This window comes from Nannobrachium achirus (assembly GCF_963921795.1).
Source record: "Nannobrachium achirus genome assembly, chromosome: 5".
Taxonomy (NCBI): Eukaryota; Metazoa; Chordata; class Actinopteri; order Myctophiformes; family Myctophidae; genus Nannobrachium; species Nannobrachium achirus.
The window spans coordinates 44,581,885-44,601,884 of record NC_137814.1 but is presented as its reverse complement, the minus strand read 5'-3'; the positions used below and the strand labels follow the sequence as shown (position 1 = coordinate 44,601,884).

The following is a 20,000-nucleotide window of genomic DNA, read 5'->3' as shown; positions in this document are numbered from 1 at the left end:
TAAACTAGTGAAAACAGCCGATCTACAAGCAAACAACACCTCGCACCGGGAGGTGTTGTGTGCTTGTAGATCTGCTACTACTACTCACTACTTTTGTGCGACGGCCTTCTGTGATGAAGCAGTGCTTTGCTTTGTGAAAAAATGTAGACATTTGAAACTTGGAGATTTTCTGAGATTTTCTGTTTCTGCCCGACAGTGACGATATGTTACACATTCTTCATGTTCATACAAAACAAACACACACACACACACACACACACACACACACACACACACACACACACACACACACACACACACACACACCGGCGCCTGAAATGCAGCCTTCATATTATGTGTTAATACACGATTAAGACAAGAATCGGAACATGCACGTGAGGCACGTGTGTCTGTGTGTGTAGTGCTAGTGGTAGCAGCAGCAGCAGCAGCATATTGCCAACTCTCTGACTGCCTCCCTTCACTTAAGTCTGCTTAGCAACACTTGCCCTCTCTGCCTCTAACTCTACATCCCCTCTCTCTCTCTCACTCTCTCTCTCTCTCTCTCTCTCTCTCTCTCTCCAAGCACTCCCAGTCTCCTCTCTCATCCACTGGAACAGCGAGCTACAAAGGTTCTGTTCTCTCACAGAGGAGCAAACCACCACACATTGGCCTTCTCCGTCTGTGTGTTTAGTGGCGGTGGGAGGGTCTCTGAATGGGGATAATGAACCTGTGACCCACACAGCGTACAACAGTTGAGGGAATTGATCTTATTCTCACTGCTGCCATAAGTGGCATTTAGCTTTTACTTCATTCACACCGCGACTCCCGCGAGTATGACGTAAGAGCAAAATGGCCACTGTGTGAATTCGATCCCTTAAAGCAAAATTGCACTTTAGGGTGTGTGCATATACACGTGCACGCACACGCGCGCACACCCAGGCCCAGATAAAAGCACCACTGAAGAGGAACAGCCAGCCTCAGACAAGACATGGGCCTGCTGGCCTCAATTCCGAGTCTCCCCATCCTCTGGAGAGCCACACACACAGCATCTCAAAGGCATGTGTACGGTGTGTGTGTGTGTGTGTGTGTGTGTGTGTGTGTGTGTGTGTGTGTGTGTGTGTTTGTGTACAGTTTGTTGGTTTACAAGAAATTGTGTCATCATCTCATCCTCCCACTCTGAAGCGTGATGGAATCACCGAGCGACGGGATGTCTGTTAACGTTTGTGCGTGCGTGGCTGCGTGCGCGTGTGTGTGTTGTGGCCTGATTATGACTCACAGAGGTGAGCTCTGACAGCTTTGGTAATTAACACAGCAGTGGAGGAAGGGGCAGGAAAGTGGAACACACACACACACACTCACCTAGATAACTGCTCCGGAGGAGCCCAGTTGCACAACGGGGCAGAAACCGTGTAACTGTCTGAGCGTTGTTTTCCATGCGCCGCAATTCTTTGATCATACCATGATTTTCTTTTTTTAATGGCATGTCAAAGCCTTCCAGGCCACACCCCCGCCTCAGGTACAGCTGTTGGGAGTGTGTCGGGTATATAGCTGCATGTCGTGTGTGTGTGTGTGTGTGTGTGTCAGGGCTTTGTGTGGTCTGCCCACCAGTCAGACAGATTGTCCATTCATGAGGTGCAGCCTTGTTACAACCTCACTGTTGTAAATGGTGCAACCATAGACTGCTAGCTGCCTTCTGGGAATAGACTCTGAAACGTGAGAGGGAAAGGTAAAGTTGGTGAGAGAGAGGGAGGGAGGGAGAGAAGGAGACAGGAAAAGGGAGGAGATGAATAGGAAAATTGATCGAGGGGGGAAAAAGGAGAAGGTTATTTGGGAGGAATCAGATAAAGATGAGACTGTGTCGTCGGTTTCCTAATTAAACCACTCACAGGAAATGCAACTGAGAAACTGTGTGTGTGAATTTAATTTATTACCTGCTGTTGACCGATTTCTAAGCTATCAGTTTTCCAACTCGGAGTTTAAAGGACAGACAACTGCTTTTAACAACTGCTTTAAAGTCCCATTGGCTGTAGTGTGGGTGGTTAAAATGGCTGACTAAAGCGCCATTCCCACTGGGCACGATAACTATAAAGATAACTATAAAGATAACTATAAAGATAACTATAACTACATCTTTCACCATTGTATATGTTTATAGTTGGTGTGAACACTGCCATCCACTTGGCTTTAAAACTATATTTTTTATAGTTATAGTGCTCATTGTGAATGTCCCTTTAAGATGCAGAGGAGACAAACGCACGCACGCACACGCACGCACGCACGCACGCACGCACGCACGCACGCACGCACGCACGCACGCACGCACGCACGCACGCACGCACGCACGCACACACACACACACACACAGTCTGCGCGTGCACCTGCATGTAGCTAGGTGTGTCTACAGTAGACTGTGTCTAGACAGTGTCCATGTGGTCCAAAAAATGTGCCCGAGGCCTCAAGTCAAAACTGGTCGGGAACGAACCTGTCCTTATCTGCCCGTCTGCGTGTCTCTCTCTCATTGTGTGTGTGTGTCTCATTGTGTGTGTGTGTGTGTGTGTGTGTGTGTGTGTGTGTGTGTGTGTGTGTGTGTGTGTGCACGCGAGCGTGCGCGGCACTGGCGTGACTCTTCCAACTGATGCTTATCAGTGTGTCTGCTCTTTCTCTCTGTGTTTGGAAAGAGGGAGGAACAGGTGTGTGTGTGTGTGTGTGTGTGTGTGTGTGTGTGTGTGTGTGTGTGTGTGTGTGTGTGTGTGTGTGTGTGTGTGTGTGTGTGTGTGTGTGTGTGTGTGTGTGTGTGTGTGTGTGTGTGTGTGTGTGTGTGTGTGTGTGTGTGTGTGTGTGTGTGTGTGTGTCTAGGGGAAGGAGCAGGCAGACAGTCATATGGTGTCTGGCTGCTCTCCTGTCCACACTGTCTGCCTCTCTATTTTAATACCCCCCCCCCCCCCCCCCTCTGCTGTCTGTCTGTTTATCTAGCCACTGCATGTCTGTTTGTCCATCTCTAATGTCTGTTAGTCTGCCAGATTGTCCTGACCGCTGTCTGTCATCTGTTTTTCTTGCTGTCGTCTGTCTGTCTGTCTGTCTGTCCGTCTGTCCATCTGTCCATCTGTCCATTTAATTACCTTAGCATAGGTTACAATAGAAGCCAAATAATCCAAGCAAAGTTCACTTGGACACTTGGACCACAGCCCACATGTAATAAAAATGCAATTGATACTTTCCCTCACCACCCAGAGAGGGGTCAAATGCTTTCAACGTTGGGGCGGAAGACTTGAGTAATGTGAGATCGAGAGAGAGAGAGAGAGAGAGAGAGAGAGAGAGAGAGAGAAATGGAACTTTACATTAACGCATTTAGAAATAGCTTTCATTTCTTCCATTGGAGATTTTGTGCACTAAACTATAGGGCCTTGGAGACTATTCAAAGCCAGCGTGTGCCTTGTGGGCTAAATCACTAGCTGGGGCGGTATCATGTTAAGTAACGACATCGTAGACACACCAGAATTTTGTGCCTCGAGTTGTGCCTAAAAAAAAACTGGAAGAGCTTGTTCTCTGAAGTCAGTGTAACGGCATAAATGTGGCTACTGAAACAAGCTGCAGAACCCAGCTCATGGATGAATAGCTAATTGGATTAAAGGCAGCATGCAGTGGTCTGTGGCATGGTGTGTGTGTGTGTGTGTGTGTGTGTGTGTGTGTGTGTGTGTGTGTGTGTGTGTGAGGAGACGGGACCACCTTAAGCATCAGGACTGTTACATCACATGTTCACTCTTCCCCACCTAGTTTTGCCCCCATTTCGTTATTTTCCACATAGAGAACACATACCAGTTAAGTGTAGATTGCAGTGATCCTCCTACAGCAGAAAGCTGTGAGGTTCAATCCCTATTCCCTGCCTCGGCTATGTCTTTCGTCTGACCCAGTCTGAACATGACACTGTGGTGTTTTCGTGATCCTACTACAGTACCCAGAACTCACTGCGCCCTCGAGCTGTTCTCTGGGCCATTGTCACTAGTGGACCCTAGTGGCAGAAAGGGGGAATGGCTGTAGTTTTTTGATGTTTATGCAAATACCTTCCTTCATGCATGAACGCTCTGTGGTGCTTTCGATTTGCTGCAGATATCGCTGACGGACTTATTGGCCGCGGCTCCCACCATTTATTGATCGTCATTACTCCCAAATGACAGCGAGTGAACTGTTCCTTTAAGTGGGGTCCAGAGACCTCCAGGGGGTCCCCAGAAAAAGGAGTTAAAGGAGTAGTTCACCCCCAATAATGTTCCTATTGATTATTCACACCATGGAGACTTGACTAATCAATAGTTTGCGGTTGAACTCCTTTAATAATAACATCAAAATCTGTTTTAAGCACTTTAACCTTTAACCCTACAATGGCTATTTGACAATAGCTGATCTACAAGCTCACAATGGGGGGGGGGGGGGGGGGGGTGCATGGCTAGGGGGAGTCGGAGTCTGTCTCCTCTGTAGGCCGAACAACAACTGCTGCAGAACAGGATGTGGTTGAACAACAGACAGGGCATGACAAGTGTGTGTGTGTGCGTGCGTGCGTGCGTGCGTGTGCACTCGCCTCACCCCCTGTCTGAGACAGAATCAAAAGACACCCAAATAAACCTTGTTTACTTCCGCCAGAGGGGGAAAAGAGGGACAGACAGAGAGAGAGACAGATGCACTTCTCCGTCCCCCTTGCTCTACCACCCTCCTGTACCTCCACCACTCCCCCGGCCCCCTCCTCCTGAATGCCAGGCAACATGAAAGGCACCGAGGGGCCACCGTGCAGGGGAGGAGGCATGGGAGAGTGGCATGGTTAGGTTCCCTCACTGTGTTCTGTCTCTCCCTCACTGCCTTTTCTTCCTCTAACCCCCCCTCCTCTCGTCCCTGTGTTTTTCTGCCCTGGGCTGCCTAGACCAGTGGTTCTCAAACTTTGAAATTTGAAGGTCTCCCCTTAACTTTGACAAGTGTACAAATGGAACCAAAAGGACCCGGAAGGGTCCATTTGGTTCCATTTGTACGCTGTCAAAGTTACAGACTTGTAAGGGTCAATTTAGACCACCATAAAGGAACCTAGAGAGTCCCTGAAATCCACTTTGAGAACCACTGGCCTAGACTATGGAACTATAGCCAGGGCTCTGTTTAATTTCTCATTCATATGTAGCAGCGATGCCAGGATCTCAACAGATGCGGAGACGTTTGACGCGAACGAAGCGTGTGCACTAGGGATGGGACGATAAAGCGATATTATGGTTTATCGTGATTAAAAACGCGATAATGATTAAAATCACGATAATCGTATTGTGGAGATTTAATTTATCGTGAAATCGTCCTCCGTCATGCACTTGGATCAATTCATCTCTTATTTGCCGAGCTGCATATCCGGTACCATTTAAACCCTCTATTGGTAAAACGTACTTATGATATACGTTCTTGATACGTATATTTTTTCAATCTCTACCAAATCTCTTTGCCAAAAAATAGCCGATCTGCTATTTTTTGGCAAATGTTTCGCACCAGGATAATGGATGATGGGGATATTTTGATTATCGCAATAATATCGTAAATCGCGATTTATTTGGTCACAATAATCATGAATCGCCAAGTGCGCGTGAGTGTCTGACACAGGGCAGTAGGGCAGTGGTGGAATATAATAATAATGCCCAACGTGCACGCACAGGGCCCTGCCCGGCTGAAAGGTCACATCAAGATGTGGACACTCTTTATGGTCGCCCTAGATAAGATTTGTCATTGAACTGGGCGAGGCTAGTTGTGTGTGGGCCGGCGGGGGTTATTTTTTAACACGTTTATACTGTCCTAGGCTTGTTTTATATAATGATATATGCCTCATTTTCACAGACCATGCATGCAGCCATGCACCCAAATCTTTATGTGAACATAATATTCAGTCGTTCATATTTTAAAACTATATTTTTTATACTTATAGTTATAGTGCTTAGTGTGAATGGCCCTTAACTGTATACAGTGTCTTTACTACACATGTTATAAGAGACTGTATGTGTGCTCAGGCTCGTGTGACAACAGTGTGTAAACGGCAGTCATCTGGTTCGACCATGTGACTGTTTAAGTGAGAGGGACAGACAGAGGCCTCTGTGACACACACACACACACACACACACACACACACACACACACACACACACACACACACACACACACACACACACACACACACACACACACACACATACACACACACACACACACACACACACACACACACGTTTGGTTCGTTGAATGTAAACTACTGATGATGAGGGTGAAGAAGGCAGTCAGAAAATCACCTGATTGTGGCCATATGTTTGCGGCCCACGCCAGCACAAACACAAATTGTTTGGCTCTTTGTTGATTTTAGTAGGGCTAAAAAATAAATAAAATCATAATCGCTGTTGGTAAATTAAATTAATGTCCATATAAACTTGTGGTATTCTTGTGTTAGGTGGTCCGTGAATCAAAGACATAATACATTTTATATATAAAGGATAGTAAAATGTTGAGCTGTCATACTGTACTGTATATTACAGTTTTGAAATGTATTTATAAATATTTTTGAAAGTATTTTCAATTTGTTTGTAATTTATGAAATATTGGAAATGGGGGTTAAAATCTTGAGAAAAAAAAAAAGATAATAAAAAACAAAATGTAGGAAACAATTTGGAACCATTGGAAAATGGGTCTTGCGGCCCAGGAATGGGCTCAGCCCACCGTTTGGGAAACACTGGTCTAAATGGAGCTTTTGCAGAGAGAAGCTGAGAGACTGATAAGAGCCAGTTAGAGAGATGTAGACTTCACATCCAATCGCACTGGATCGCAATTACTCTGCCTGTGTGTGCGCGTGTGTGTGTGTGTGTCTCAGACAGGCGCGTCTTCCTGTTAGAGTTAATGGCACACTGGCTACACACACACACGCACACTCACACTCACACATACACACACTCACGGTGCATGCTCCACTAATGCGTCTGCCGGAGTACTGTCTGTCACGTGCACTAATGGTCTAGGGAGGGACCATATTGAGGCTGCGCAAATAGGTCAGTGTAAAAGTTCACAGGGCTGTGTACGCTGTAAAGCAGAGCAGTAGGCTTCTGTCTCATCTCACTGTACACAGTGTGCACACATAGATAGATAGATAGATAGATAGATAGATAGATAGATAGATATACAAGCTCACAGCGCGGCACCTGAATATATTGACCCGATCATATGAATGTCTCCTAAATCCCAATCTGGCTAGCCATCGTCAAAGAAAAGGGAACGCCCACTCTGGTTGTCCCTCTTCCTTTGCTACAGACTCTGTCTCGAGAGAATACCTAAATCCTAACAGGTTTCTGAAAAATGTTTCTATGTCAGCGGTGCTCAAACCTTTTCATGTCAACGACCCCCAAAATGATATGTATTTGGCCACGGACCCCCCATCTAAAAATATTTAGTTCACTTCCAGGGACCCCCCCAGAAGCACATTTTGAGTTAACAAATGATCGCTTTGCACAAATCTTCACAACGATTGAAAAAAATCACACCCGTGTGAAGTGGAGCTGTGTGTGTGTGTGTGTGTGTGTGTGTGTGTGTGTGTGTGTGTGTGTGTGTGTGTGTGTGTGTGTGTGTGTGTGTGTGTGTGTGTGTGTGTGTGTGTGTGTGTGTGTGGATCATGTGTACCGATTTTTGTGACATTTGAAGAAAATATGTAGGAAAAGGAGCAAAAAGTGTGTTTTGGAGAAAATTCAAGATGGCGGAAAATCTATCATGGCGCAAATGGGCGTGGCCTATATGGGGAGATGCGTCATGACCCAAGGAATCCAGGGAAAAAATATTTTTAATTTTCCGACCTACGGTTCAAGAGTTACAGGCCAAAACGTAAAGTGGGGTGTTATGGCGCCACCATGCGGCCAAATGACACAATTATTTTTTATTTAATCCTTGAAATCATTATGAACCTCCTCTCCAAGTCTTGAAACTCTAGCCCCTATGGTTTGCGAGAGACAAATAATTGAATGTGAGTTTTTGCGATTCCCATTATAAGTCAATGGGGAAAATTAATTCACTAATAAATTAATATCAATTAAACTATTGAACCTTTCTCTTAGCAAGTTACTAGCCCACGATTCCCGAGTAAGCCGGTCGATTTGACATATGGCGCGAGTGTGTGGTGGCAAAACTGTGGGACTAGTAGCGTGCCGAAGTTTAGGAAGTTCAGGCTACATACAGACACACACACAGACACACAGACAGACCCACACGGCCACGTATAGGGAGCCTGTGCTTCACACAGCTCCAAAAAGCAGATCTACAAGCTCGCTTGTGTATAAAAACAATTCCAGGTCTTAATATGTGTGCACTATGGCTGACATAATTGCAGGGTGGGAGAAAAATCCCCATGCAATTAGCAAACAAATCTATTCCAATTTCTGCTTAATTATTAGAATTACAAGACATGCAAACAGGGATTTGTCTGTAAAACATCCATAAATACTGCTATGTATGTGTGTGTGTGTGTGTGTTTGTACTGAATGTAGACATGTAGGCTGGATGTGTGTGTGTGTGTGTATGCAGGTTGTCGTATGGGTGTGTAGGCGCGCTAGCGGTAGCACCGGCGGACAGGACAGGCTGCCCGGTGGTTAGAGGAACAGCGGGCGAGAGTTCAGCTGAGTGAGCGCCTGGAATGCTAATCCACATTGTCATGAGGCTGGCCTCCGCCTGACAACGGCCCAAAGACTGGCCAACCTGCGTGTGTGACTGTGTGTGTGTGTGTGTGTGTGTGTGTGTGTGTGTGTGTGTGTGTGTGTGTGTGTGTGTGTGTGTGTGTGTGTGTGTGTGTGTGTGTGTGTGTGTGTGTGTGTGTGTGTGTGTGTGTGTGTGTGTGTGTGTGCGCGTGTGTGTGCGCGTGTGTGTGTGTGTGTCACAGCAGCAACTACAGATAAGAGAGGTGCTTCATTATTGCAGATTAGGACAGACGATCACCACGGCATGTGTTAATAAAAGGCGAGGGTGGGGTATGGGGGGACGGGAACAGGGGACGGGGGGGGGTTGATGTGTTGGAAGGTGGAATGGATGGAGACAGATGAATGGAGAGATGAAAACGGGCGTGTGTTTGAAAGACATGCGCTGGTGCATGCGCACACACACACACACACACACACACACACACACACACACACACACACACACACACACACACACACACACACACACACACACACACACACACACACACACACCCCCTACCCCTGTTCATTATTCCTGCTGCTGTGCAAACTGCCACTGCACTGTGTGACACCATAATACGTGTGTGTGTGTGTGTGTGTGTGTGTGTGTGTGTGTGTGTGTGTGTAGATGGGCGTTGGGCTGTCATCGGAGAGCACGAATCATGCTGAGAAACACAAGCAGCCATTTGAGATAGACAAAAACACACACATACTACACCTATAATATATACTGTATATATTGTATGCAGACATGACACTGTATTCCCCTTGCATATAATACAGTATATAACATTTTAAAACGTGTTTGTCCATCTCTCTCTCTCTCTTGCCTTCGCTATTTTCTGTCTCCCTCTCTCTCTCTCTGTCTCTCACACACCTTTTTAATGAGCTGTCACTTGTCTCGTCAGCAGCACATGCTGCTGTCATAGAGGGCGGGCAGATGTACGACACAGATGACCTGGTGCTAATGTCGGCTTGCCCCTGCACAGTACACACACACACACACACACACACACACACACACACACACACACACACACACACACACACACACACACACACACACCTCACCAGCTAGGGCTTTGCCTGCCTCACACACTACTGCAGTGGGTTTATTATTGTTATTCTCTGCCTCCCTCCTTCCTTCCCTATCTCTCACTCTCTCCCCCTCCCTCTCCTTTCCTCTCTCTATCATTGGCGCTCTCTCTCTCTCTCCCTCCTACTCTCTCTCTCTCTCCCATAGTACTGCAGTGCCGCCTCTCAGAGAGAGGGGAAAAAAATAAACGGCAGCCACAAGCACTCGTAAACAGACGAGCCCCCTTCTACGCAGGCAGCTTGTACATGCGCGGGCACGCGCGCGCGCACACACACACACACACACACACACACACACACACACACACACACACACACACACACACACCTGGCTACACATACGGCTCCAGCGATTTACATTTGCATGCAAGCTCATTCATCCGTGTCCTTGTAAGTAAGGGACAAACCCCTGCGCACAGACACACACACACAAACACACTAACAAATCTTGTCCAGTAGTTAGAATGAATGGGGGACACCCTTAAGCTTAATTTACAGGCTGGAAAGATGCATTGCGTGGTTAGCTTGAAGATCGGTCCTTTCCGGCAAGTGACACCGCGGTACTGCAGAGTATAAATTAGGCCTAATACCTTAGCCGTCACAGTAAATTGCCGCTATTGTTCTGGGGCTGTTTAGCTCTGGTAATTGACAAAGCCATATAGCACAGAGGAAAATCCTTTAGTACGGCCCGATGAAAGGCTGTCCCATGATTATTCTTTGTGTGCGTGTGTGTGTGGGTAGTCTGTGGATTAACGTGCATACATGGCTTTAAAAGGAATAGTCTATTATTGATGTCGTCCTCCTACTCATGCCTCCTCGAGTCCTCTCTCCTCTCCTCATCTTCTGCCTCTCGCTATTTTTCCTTCCTTCCTTACCTCCTGTACATACTTGTGTTCTTTGACTGGAGATAGGGCTGGGAAATTAACCAGAAACATTTAGAACCAATAACTGACTTAATCTTAGGTTAATCGACTAATCCAGTAGCAAGTTATTTTTCTTATAAATTAATAACATCTACATTTTATAACTGACTTAATCGATTTGTCTGATTAACATTTTACTATTATTCTGTATTGATGTATTATACTTCATTGTGGTTGGCATGCACAAATAGCCCAATCTTCAAGCTTGTCTAGATTTTAAAAAGTAAAATCGTAATCGAGACAAAAGTTTGAAATAACGGTGATATTGATTTGAAGTCATATGGCCCAGCCCACCTTTCTCTTCCTCCATACATAGCGTACACTTGCTCTGTCTGTCCTCTCTCTCGCCTCCTCCCCTCCCCTCCCCTCCCCTCCCCTCCCCTACCCTACCCGGACTCTCAGTCACCTCCGCACTTCCTCTCTCTCCTCTCCCTTTCTTGGTGTTTGCCGTTCTCTCTGGCTGTGTGAGCCTTCTAGTGGTTCTTATTGCGGTGGAGGAAGCTCTCACTGCCCTGCTGCTTGTGTTACCTGTCGGTCTGCTTGAATATATTGTGCGCTTGTTTGTGTATGGGAGGCACAACTGCAGGCGGTCAGTGTGTGTGTGTGTGTGTGTGTGTGTGTGTGTGTGTGTGTGTGTGTGTGTGTGTGTGTGTGTGTGTGTGTGTGTGTGTGTGTGTGTGTGTGTGTGTGTGTGTGTGTGTGTGTGTGTGTGTGTGTGTGTGTGTGTGTGTGTGTGTGTGTGTGTGTGTGTGCGCGCGCGTCATACAGGCCTGTCTGTTGCAGATAAGAATCACCCCATCAGCTTGTGGCCTCTCACCGACTGTGGCCTGGCTTTGCTCAGAGAGACACGTCGTGCACACACAGTGCACGTGCACTCTCGCGTCTGTCTGTGCTGCTCATATGTGAACGCTGCGGCGGCTTCCGTGTTTACTGAACACAAACACGCGCACACACGCACACACACACACACACACACACACACACACACACACACACACACACACACACACACACACACACACAGGTCACACACACAGGTCACACACACACACACACGCACTACACACTTAATTAAGGTTAGAAGTACAACACAAAAATGTATCATGAAGTGCCATGTTTTAGTATTGCGGACCTGCGTAACAGCTTTCTCTCTCACTCAGACTCTGTCTGTCTCTGTCTCAGTCTCTGTCTCTCTATCTCTCTCTCTCTCTCTCTCTCATATATATCGCTGTTGTCTCCATGGTTTTATGCTTGTTTTACACTGTGTTTTAAAAGCCACTGCTCAGGGCTCATAGCTCACTTTCATTGGCCTCTCTTAGCCCATTTGTCTCTCTTTTCTACCTCCTTAATGCCTCTGGTCCCCGCGTACCGGCTGCTTAATGCCTCGCCTGCTTTCACCACTATGGGTGTTGGTCCTTTACTTATTTATTTGTCACTTTTCTTCCTCTCACTTCCGTCTCTAGCTCTCACTTTCTCTCTCTCTCTTTCTATGTCTCACATTCTCTCTGCCTGCATTCTCTCTCTCGCTCCCTTTCTGTCTATATCTCTCACTCGCTCTCTCCCTGCGTTCGTGACAAGAGTACATCACTTTAATTGTGGCGTGGAATCGCTATGTATCTATTTCTGTCTCTGTCTCCGCTGCTCTCTCTCCTTCTCCACTAGCTTCTTCTTAACCCCTTATTGTCTTGTCTGCTTGCTTAACCCTGCTCTCTCTCTCTCTCACTCTCTCTCTGTCTATGTCTGTGTCTTTCTTTCTCTATCTCTCTCTCCATTGTTTGCGTAAAGCGTAATCTCTGTGGTCCCAAACGTGGGGTCCAGACAGAGACCCTCAGGGTTCCTTGAGGGGACTGAGAGTTGTGGGGGTCCTTGAAATGATATTAAAAGCCTGAGAACCGTTGGTCTTATGTGTTTAACGGACCTTTCGCAGGGCGGCAGTGGCTCAGGGGTAGAGTTGCCGTCTTAGAACACGGAGGGTTCCCGAAGGGTTCCCAGTTCGATCCCGGGCTCCCCCAGAGTTAGTGTCGAAGAGTCCTTGTTGAGCAAGACTCTGAACCCCTAGCGACTCTGAACCCCTAGTTGCTCCCGGTGAGCAGGTGGGTGCCTTGCATGGTTTCCTCCGCCATCGGTGTATGAATGTGTATGTGTGAATGTAATGCACAATCTATGTAAAGCGCCTTGGATAAAGGCGCTATAAAAATGCACCATTTACCATCTTATTGACCACGTGTCTTCTTTCTCTCTCTCTGTCTGCCTGCGTTTTCAGAAGAGCTCGGAGGAGTGTGCGAGCCAAGGGAGGAGATCCCCCTCAGACCACTGCTCCTCCAACAGCAAGCTGCAGGACGGCGACCCCGCGCCAAAGGTCAGTGTTCCTTCCTAACCTCCTTATGCCTCCCCCCTCCACCTGTACCCCCCACCACACTGCCCCACTCCCCCCCCCCGGTACACACCCACCATTCACAGCAGCACGCTTCTCCTCTCAACGGGAAATAACACAGCTGCTGAAAGGCCACACACACGCGCGCGCACACACACGCATACACTCTCTCACTCACTCACACACACACACGTACACACACACACACACACACACACACACACACACACACACACACACACACACACACGTGCACACTCACTCTAGTGACCTCTGATGGATGAGCCCCCATCCATATGTATGCATATATTAGTTTTATTAGATTATTGCTGGTAGATCGCTGTGTTCAGCACAGCACACTCCCCCAGCCTGCTGTTCTGCGCGCGCGCGCGTGTGTGTGTGTGTGTGTGTGTGTGTGTGTGTGTGTGTGTGTGTGTGTGTGTGTGTGTGTGTGTGTGTGTGTGTGTGTGTGTGTTGTGTTGCCCTGTGGGCGTGTATTTGAGCACGCATCAGATTGTCATTATGATAATTCCGCTCCTCCATACGGTATGCAAGGATCAATAAACGTTACTGTGACTGCCTGTCTTTTGTTATTAATGTGTGTGTGTGTGTGTGTGTGTGTGTGTGTGTGTGTGTGTGTGTGTGTGTGTGTGTGTGTGTGTGTGTGTGTGTTTGTTTGTGTTTCACAGGGTAAATCTGCCCCGCCCACTCTGGTGTTTAACCGTCTGTTTCCGGACATCAAGGAGGAGCCGGGTCACCCTGCCATGATCCACCCCAGGTATTACACTATACTAACGTACACGAACACCAGTAAATGTACTTGGTCGCTGTCCATCCTGCAGCACGCTGTCCTTTAACCACTTAAACCCTCTAGACTTGTTCGACTGGATCTCTGTACTCTCACTACTTTCTTCCCTCTACACTAAACATCTTTGCCAAAAAAAAAATAGCATATTGTCGTTGTCGGGCAGAAACCTTGTATCTCCAAGTTTTAAATGTGTAAATATTTTCGCGAAGCAAAGCCCTGCTTCATCACACAAGGCCGTCTCACAAAAGTAGTGAAAACAGCAGATCTACATGCGCACACAAGTGTGCTTGAAGATCGGCTGTTTTCACTAGTTTAAATAATTTTTAAAATGACAAATAAAAAACCAACGGGTTTTGACATACAAGGTTTCCAGCCGACAACCACGATATAGGGTTTTGTTCTCTCCTTCTCTCCCTCTACTCTTTCCTTCCATCCCACCACCACTCCCACCTTCAACCTCCCTCTATGCCTCGTGCCCCCCCTCCCCCCGCCCCCCCCCCCCCAACAGCATATTAGGCAGACCAGTTTACTCCTTGGCAGTCCTTTGGCTCTCCCCTCTCCCCATGCAGTAATGTGGCGCAGATTACAGTCTGGAATTAGCGTGACCTAAACAGGCGGCCAGAGTGGAGGTCTAGCCACTCAGGCCCCATGTGACTGACGTGACTTACTGACTGCCTGGCTGTCGGTTGGTTGGCTGGCTGACCGGAGGCCTGTAGACAGGCAGGCCAGACGGCCTTGGCTGGAACAGGATTATAGCGGGCAGCTCTCATTCGGCCGCCCCGCCCCACCCACACACATCCCCGCGTCTGATTTCAGTTTCAGACCGGCCGAGACCTGCGCAGACCGGTTTCCATACGCAACTCTGTCTCTTGGCGTCGGGAATGGGATGAATCATGTTTATAATACAAACTCAGCCACTCGCTTGACAGCCCCCAGAGCGCTTTGACGCGAAATTTGTGCTACAAACCGACATTCATTAGGCGTTTATAGCGCGCGTGCCAAGAACGAGGCGGCGTGCATTATTCAGTCACGTCTTGTTGCAGCTTGTTCCTAATGCAAATCTTTTTCGGTTCCTCCACTTAAAGCAGAGCAGGAGCACTGCGTCTCTACCGTCCTGTGGAGAAGGAGGAAGCGAGCGCGCCATGGTTTCATGGTTTGTGCTTCAGCGTTTGCAGGCAGAGCCCAGTGAGCTGTCATGCTTAACCTAGTTCACAGTTCCAGCAGCACTACTGCTGTCTGGAGGGGGACTGCTGCTGGGGGGAGGGGTTGAAAGCCTCTCTCTCCTCTCTTCCGTGCTCGCCCTCCTCTTCTCTTCTCTCCTTTTTCCTCTCTTCTCTATCACACACTATCTCTGTCGTTCTCTCCAAGCCATGCTCTTCTTTTTCCTCTCCTTTCTCTCTCTCTCTCTCTCTCTCTCTCTCTCTCTCTGTTGTTGCCATGCATCATCCTCTCTCTGTGTGTGTTGTCGCCATGCAGTCAGGAATAGGCAGATAACATTGGCTCGGTGGCTTCAGTGCACTATCTCTCATGGTTGCACCCACTACCTGGACATCTCAGATAAGATGTGGCTCCATTCGGGCCAAGGCGCTGTAAAGACACGATAAAAAATCCATATTTGCCTCTCCGCTCGCTTACTGTAAGCTAACGAGACAGGGTCCGATAATGGCGCGACTCCCAAGAGTATCTCTGACATCATCTTGATGATGACGTATGTCTAGCCCAAATATGGGAGAGACTGCCGGTCAGTAATGGCAATTAAGGAACTCAGCTTTTCTGATCAGCCTGATCTGACCCCACATGCAGACCCTCTTATAGAAGACTAGCCTCCTACAGAGCCACGCTGTAAAACGCAGTCAATTAAAGTTGCTTTTTAATAGCGTAATAATAATGGGCCAATGGGGGTTACAGCTAAGTCGTTAGCAAATACTCCCCGGCTCTTTTTAGAGACCAGCTTAGCTTTACAAAGAGCTTTAGACTTTTAACCTGAAAGAAATCGATGACCAACATTGTGAGAGGTTAACACTAAATTAAAAACCATTTAACCTTGGCTTGCCAAAGTGGATGTATGTGTCAGTCATGGCATATCTCTCATGTCATGTCTCTCTTTCCCTTTTGCCACCTGTTCGTCCCCCTCACCTCTTCTACTAGTTACATTACACATATTAAATACAGTATAAAGTATATCTCTCTCTCTCTAGACTTTCTGTGTATCTAAGCTAGATAGATATATTGGACTGCATTGCTTTCTCCCTTTTCCTACAGTACTGTACATCAGTGGTTCTCAACCTGTGGGTCGGGACCCCCAGAGGTGTCCTCAAATAATCTTTGGGGGTCCCCAGATGATTAGCTTAATGTGAGACAATGTTTTCTCACTCAACAGTAAACAAACCAACATAAAGTTTAAGTGTATAGAGGTACATGCACATTTCTAAAGTGACAATTTTAATTGTCAAAATATTAGAGGCAAATTTGTGAAAAATAGCCGATCTACATGCTTACAACGTCTCGAAGCGTTATGAGCATGTAGATCTGCTATTTTCACAATAGAACCGTGTTATACAATATGTAATTCCTCAACTCTTAGTGCTCGTCAGAGTGAGGGGGTCCCCAGTTAAAATATGATTATTTTGGGGGTCACGGCCTGAAAAGGTTGAGAACCACTGGTCCTATAGTACTGTACAGCAGGGTTCCCCAATAGGCGGCCGCGGGCCATTTGCAGCCCGCGGGGGGCTACTGTCTGGCCCCCATCAACCCCAGTAATAATGGTGGTATAAGAGCAGCAACAACACTAGTATATCGTCGTTGTCGGGTGGAAATCTTGTATCTCCAAATGTGTACGCTCTTTTGCAAATCATACAAGGCCGTTGCACAAAAGTAGTGAAAACAGCCGATCTACAAGCACACAACGCCTCGCGGTGCGAGGCGTTGTGTGCTTGTAGATCTGCTGTTTTCACTAGTTTAGTACATGTTATAGATGATAAATACAAAACGAACAATTTTGGACATAAAAGGTTTCCACCCGACAACGACGACATGCTATAAATATTGCTGGGAGTGAGAATTATAATGTAGGGGTGCCTCAGATTAAAAAAATATGTATGGGGTGCCCTGAGACAAAAAGGTTTGGGAACCCCTGCTATATAGTACTGTACAGTATCAGTGACCTCTCTCTCTCTCTCTCTCTGTCTCCCTCCCTAGTTACTACCTGTACACATATGATAAGATGGTGGCCCCCAACGTGTCCCTGAGGAGAGAGGCGGAGGTCAGCCCCGACGTGCTGGGGGCCCTCCTCAAACACCACTACAGCCGACGAGCGCTGAGCCACGACGAGCCACCCATGGGTCAGTACCGACACACTCACACACACACAGGGGAACGCTGAATACAAAGCAAAGCCCATATCTGTGGTTTTATACTGTTTATATTAGGGATGGGACGATATGAACATTTCATATCACGATTATTGTGACCAAAGAAATCGCGATTTACGATATTTTTTGCGATAATCTAAATATATCCCCAACATCCATTTTTTCTGGGGTTGAACATTTGCCAAATAATAGCAGATCGACAAGCTTGTCGATCAGCTATTTTTTGGTAAAGACATTTGATAGAGAGTGAAAAAAAGACTGTATCAGTTATGTATATTATAAGTACCTTTTACCAATCATAGAGGGTTTAAGTGGTAGCGTATATGCAGCTCGGGAAATAAAAGGTGAATTGATTCCAGTGCATGACAAGAGGACGATATCGATACATTAAATCATTAAACGGATCAATTAATGATAATATCGCATATCGTCCCATCCCTAGTTTATATACAGTAAATTGTTGCTGTCGGGCAGAAACCTCTTATCTACTTTTTTTTGGGTAAATTATCCGCCCTTGATCATACTACAGCGTCACACAAAAGCATCAAACGTAGCAGATCCAGCCAAGCTCGAAACTCTTGGTCTGCCACTCTTTGCTACTTTAGAATTTTTAATCCTGACCATATGGACATATGAGAGTTTCCACTTGACAGAGAGGATACAATACCCCACTCCAAAAACACAGAACACAGATGTTGCAGACACAAGAGCGTGCAGTATGTGTATGTGACACTAGAGGTCTATACAGGCTAAAATGGAGGCCAATGGTGCTGTTCACACTAGCAGCTAGAAAGGATACAAAACTGCAAAGCAAAGCTCACGAGACCCGCTTGGTTGAAAAGATTCCATGGAAAATATAAAGGCTTTGGGTTAAATAGAACCAGGTTTATGGAAATAACGTGTCTTTCACCATTACAAGCAGGACTCTTGTGGTGCGAGAATAGGTGTGTGTGGAAAACACTTGTTCGTTTTGTAGTATGCTCTATTTGTTTAAAACCAATTGTTTTATTTCGTTTTTATTGATAGGCCAATTTAGTTTAAGGCCCACCCGAACCCTATAACTAGTGGCATGACAATCGTCCCAAAAATCTTCGTTCTACGTTCCTTATTATGCATGCATAGACAGATGCATAGACAGGTTCTTGGTTTAACTGGTTTCCTAGTTCCTTTAGGCACTACATTGCTCTCTCTCGGCACTCTATCTATGTGATTATTTACCTTGCTTATTTGTAAGACACCCTGGATAAGAGAGCGTCTGCTAAATGTCTTAAATTGTAATTGTACGTGTGTGAGACAAACAAATCACGCCTCGCACACGGCAGGCTTATGACAGACATGCAGAGCGCACAAACACAAGGTGGATCTGGTACGTATAGATATATACGACACATAAACAAGGATTTGTAAGACAGATAAACGGCGCAGACGCAAGGACCACACTGTTTTGGTTGGACACACAATAAGCAGACACACCTACTACAGCATAATATGTAAATGCAACACGCACAGCACACACACACTACCACACAACTGCAGACACAATGACATGCATGCTATATATAGACAGCCCACCCAGAGCAAACATGAGCATACTACGGTATACTCCACACACTAGATGTATGCACAGCACCCAGCGAGCGCCGGATGCACAAACACTGCGCATGTGACACGCCTGTGTGCACTGCACATGTTCGCATAATATGCTCACAGGGTTTGAAAACATAAACATTACTATGTGTCGTTCGAGTTTGGATTCGGTACACCGCGCACGCGCACACACATGCCCATACTTGCCCTCGTTGTGTAGTACACATGCATTACATATCTTATGACTACACAATCAGCTTACACACTTCTTTGCACATACCCCCCCCTTAAACATACACCACACACTCCATTGCCTCCAGCCACACACATAATCATACGCTGACCTTCACATAAAGGGCTCTGGGGCACATTGCTATTGATGAACAAGAGTGGAAATGGCAACGACCTCTGCCGTGCACGTTGATTGTGTGCACGTGTCTGTAGGTGTGTGTGTGTGTGTGTGTGTCTTTTACAGTACAGCATATACAGTACGGTATGTATGCGTGCACATACACAGACACATAGCCACAGAGCACTGGCATATGCCTGAGTGAGTGGAGCATGCATTTATAACATGCAATGAGTGTCTTTAGTCTGAGAGAGAGTGAGTGAGAGTGAGAGAGTCATAGAAATGGTGCATGTTCTCTGCCTCATACACGGTCTGCCAGTCTCTCTCTCTCTCTCCCTCTCTCTGTATCTCTCTCTTCTCCATCTCTCTGTCCTTGCCCACACTGTCTTGTCTCTCTCTCACACAAAACCCTTTCTTTTCCTTGGCACGCACACCCGCAGCACACTATACCATCATTGGCTGCCAGGCTGTCTGCGCTTTCTCTCATGCTCTCTCTCACTTTCCCCTCCCTCTCAATTCTCTCTTTTATTTTCTATTTCCCTCTCTTTGCTCTCTCTCTCTCTCTCTCTCTCTCTCTCTCTCTCTCTCTCTGTGCTTTTTTCTCTCTCCACCCCCCCCCCCCCCTCTCTCCTCCGTGTCTCTCAGGCATTCTGCTTCCCTTTTCTTTTCCAGCCAATCTGTCTTTTTCCTCTCTGTCCTCCCTCTTTCCTGGCAGCTATCTTCCAGCCCCATCCTCGATCTGCTCCAAACTTCCCTTTTCATCCATCCATCCATCCATCCCCTCATCCATCCCACAC

At 46.8% G+C, this 20,000-nt stretch overlaps 1 protein-coding gene across 1 annotated transcript in view; it reads left to right on the top strand.

The window, feature by feature from the left end:
• The window catches only part of skila (SKI-like proto-oncogene a), a 37,097-nt gene that overhangs the window by 13,890 nt on the left and 3,207 nt on the right, over positions 1–20,000 (top strand). The window contains exons 2-5 of the mRNA XM_080725818.1: positions 12,978–13,073; positions 13,778–13,866; positions 17,095–17,237; positions 18,978–19,024. Of these exons, the coding sequence (XP_080581944.1) occupies positions 12,978–13,073; positions 13,778–13,866; positions 17,095–17,237; positions 18,978–19,024 (375 nt within the window). The remainder of the gene's footprint in view (positions 1–12,977; positions 13,074–13,777; positions 13,867–17,094; positions 17,238–18,977; positions 19,025–20,000) is intronic.